The sequence below is a fragment of the Tribolium madens genome, unplaced genomic scaffold (genome assembly GCF_015345945.1).
Source record: "Tribolium madens isolate multiple individuals breed KSU strain unplaced genomic scaffold, Tmad_KSU_1.1 Scaffold_20;HRSCAF=117;Tcas5.2_LG4, whole genome shotgun sequence".
In the NCBI taxonomy this organism is placed as follows: Eukaryota; Metazoa; Arthropoda; class Insecta; order Coleoptera; family Tenebrionidae; genus Tribolium; species Tribolium madens.
Genome location: NW_025400985.1, coordinates 13,608,169 through 13,611,345, shown reverse-complemented (window position 1 = coordinate 13,611,345; position 3,177 = coordinate 13,608,169). Strand labels below are relative to the sequence as shown.

The window sequence follows — 3,177 nt, the reverse complement described above, 5'->3', positions numbered from 1 at the left end:
CTGGTGGCGGCTTGTGCCACCGGCGACGCCGGAGGCATGGCGTCGTCCCGAGGCTTGTCTTCCTCGGCCACCTTTTCCACTGTCACTAACACCGACCGCACTGTTATCGGCTCAAGTGGACCGGCACGCGAGTTGTCGAGAGCTTCTGGAGAGCCACTGAAGAGTGCTGAAGAGGCGCCCTTCACTCGATGGGCTCTTCAGGCCTCTCGACGGCTCTCACGACAACCAATAGCCGTCGGAACTCCAGGGGTGGAGTCTACGACGGCCAATGGCAGTGCGACTGGCGCAAATGTGGGTTCCGGGGCTCGGGGATTTGCTCGAGTGCCGCTCTTTGAGGAGGACACCGTTGCTTAGACGGCTTTTGTCCTATTTAGATTCAAACTCACGACGTTTAACTCTTTGAGGGTAATGACGAACTTGACGACGCTATTATTTGTTACGAATGGAATTCAATCATTAGCATTTTCGATTATGGACAGTGATGTTGCTTAGAAACGGGGTTATAAACAGACATTTATTGGTGGGTTAAATAATTTGAAGCGTCTTATTGTAACAGCATATAGAATTTCAACATCTATATGTGGTGTTTTTACTTTTTTGTCAACATAAAAAGAAAATGTTTTGTTATGAAAAATTATAGCAATATCAAAACTATTTTTTTAAATGCATTAAATATCAACCCTAAAATTACTAGGTAGGTATATCAAATGTCATAAAATTTGTCTCAAATGTGGATTATTATTTTATTTCATACTGTATTTCATTTTTTGATATTCCGGCATTATTTTAGTTCAATTATTGGAATTATTGGAATTATTTTGTTACAAGGACGGTAAAAAAATATTTTTCTTGCTACCGTTATAATAAATGAGGAGGCCAGATTGTCATTGATGATGATGATTAAAAAATACACTTTAGTTAAAAATGCAGCAAAGCATGAACTAAAACGCAATAAAGTTTTACAGTAACCTCATTTCAAAATTCACATTTTTTCGTTGTCTTAAATTCACCAAACTTTTAAATTATTACAATAGGTATTCAATAATAAGGCTTGGATTATATACAAAATGCATATTTGTTATTAAGAGGTATATCAACAAAATTTTAAGTTTTCTAAATGCATATCTAAGGTTTTTTGATTAAATAAAATGAAATGAAAATATGCATATTTTGCATATTTTGGCAACAACTACGATGAACAAAAATACGATTAGCCCGTCACACCAAACTTTTATTTAAAAGATACACGTTTCAACCACAAAGTGGTCATCCTCAGGTGAGAATAAAACTGTGTTTTAAATAAAAGTTTGGTGTGACGCGTTTAGTCGTGTTTTTGTTCATATTTTGGCAACTTAATGCATATTTTAGGAAATATTGCATATTTGTGCATATTTTCTTCAAATCACTAATTTCCAATTAAAAATTTCAGTTCAAGTTAAAAATTGGACAGTTTAAGAAAAATGTATAAGCCAAATTCAAAAAATTAGTACTCTGCTAAGTGTTTCCTTTTAAAATTCGTTTTATACTGGGTGAACATAAAATATTGAACCAAGCGTTTTTTTTTTTTAAATCATTTGTTTCCAAAAAATAATAATTAATATAAATTAAGTAATATAAAAAAATGATCTTATTTTAAGAACAAAATTTTGTTTTATTTGATTATTCGATTTTTGTTGTCTAAATTGCAATATATGTAAAAAAAAAATATTTAATATTAAGTAGATACCTAGTTGTAATCCCTTAGATCAYSWYCWTSAWRARAAWRWTKWTTTTTTGGTGGGTTGCCATTTAAAAAAATTAATATTTTTGTAGAACTCAAAAACAGAATAATAAAAATTTTGAGAAATTTTATTTTTGATAAAACAACACATTTTTATAGAACTTTATAATTCATCAATTAATTTTTTCAAAAAATAAATACTTTAAGCAAAAAACGTTTGGTTCCATAGTTTCTATTCACCTGGTATAAAACGAATAAATCTTTCTATGCGTATAAGTAGTTGCCTGCAAATGAATTTTAGCAAAATTATTTAAAGTGATCTGATCTGAAAAGTACAGATTTCTTAGAAAGGGTTAATTACTAGGTTATGAAAATAGGCCAAACCAATTTATTTATTCTTTTATTTATTGTGTGCAGTTCAAGATGACGAAAATAAAAAGTTTAGTGTATTCGAGGATAAAAATTTTTGCATATTGATGCATATTTGGCATATATTGGAGCAAATTTCTTAATATTTTGTGTATATTTTTGTGAAAATACGTGCATATAGGTAGGTATATACGAATATTTTACAAATTTTTCGTACATATAATCCGAGCCTTATTAATTAATGTTAATAAAGATAAATATTTTCTGTATTATAAAAAAATAAATCAAAAAAATCCTAAAACCAGATACCAGTTGCAATAATTAGTTTGGATTATAGCAATAGTTTCAACTGTAATTTAGAAAATTTTTGAAATTTGTACTTGGGTAAAGAAATAAACGATCTTTTTGTTAATTAAAGTTACATAAAAATTTGACGTTCCATTTAAATAAATTCTACCCTTAGTACCTAGTTTTTTATTTTACTGTGACCTCAGAACAATTGAAATTCTTGAAATGGAAAAAAATATATCACCTATAAAATTAAGAAAATAAGAAAAAAGTGTATTTGTACTAATCCAAGTTGTGAGAATTTTTGAAATCAAATTTGAAATACCCAGAAAGTCCTCCTCCGTCCAACTAACAGGATTTATTAAGGCAAAAAAATAATATTTAAACTCTTTAGACCGACCGGATCCTTGAAACGTTCAAAGGCCGACAAAACCCTAATAGGCTAAATAAAACTTCCACGAGGGACACCTGTGTTAAAGAATGAACAGCAGGTAGATTTCTCACAACGCAGACTGCTAGTCGCCAAAGCCAAAGACCACCCTCGAACTCGTAGTAAAATCCGGCTTCATTCATAATGAAACGCCGTTAGAAAAAATTCAGTTTAAAGCTCTTACGTGTATCGATATTCATCGTCCATGTGAACATAATCCGGCGGTATGATGTGCCAGGAGTTATCATAAGTGGAACATTCTTCATATCCACCATTAGACATTTTTAATTGTGGGTATTCAAGAGTACACTTTGGAGAGCTGACATACAAGTACACTCCTACACTACTTCAATTGAACTGTCCTCACATA

General features: G+C 31.5%; 1 protein-coding gene across 1 annotated transcript in view; it reads right to left on the bottom strand.

Moving 5' to 3' along the window:
• Positions 1-3,177, bottom strand: part of LOC123005016 (homeobox protein Nkx-2.2-like) — a 21,329-nt gene extending 18,152 nt beyond the window's left edge. Inside the window, exon 1 of the mRNA XM_044398603.1 lies at positions 2,992-3,177. Within this exon, the coding sequence (XP_044254538.1) occupies positions 2,992-3,089 (98 nt within the window). The 5' untranslated portion in view covers positions 3,090-3,177. The remainder of the gene's footprint in view (positions 1-2,991) is intronic.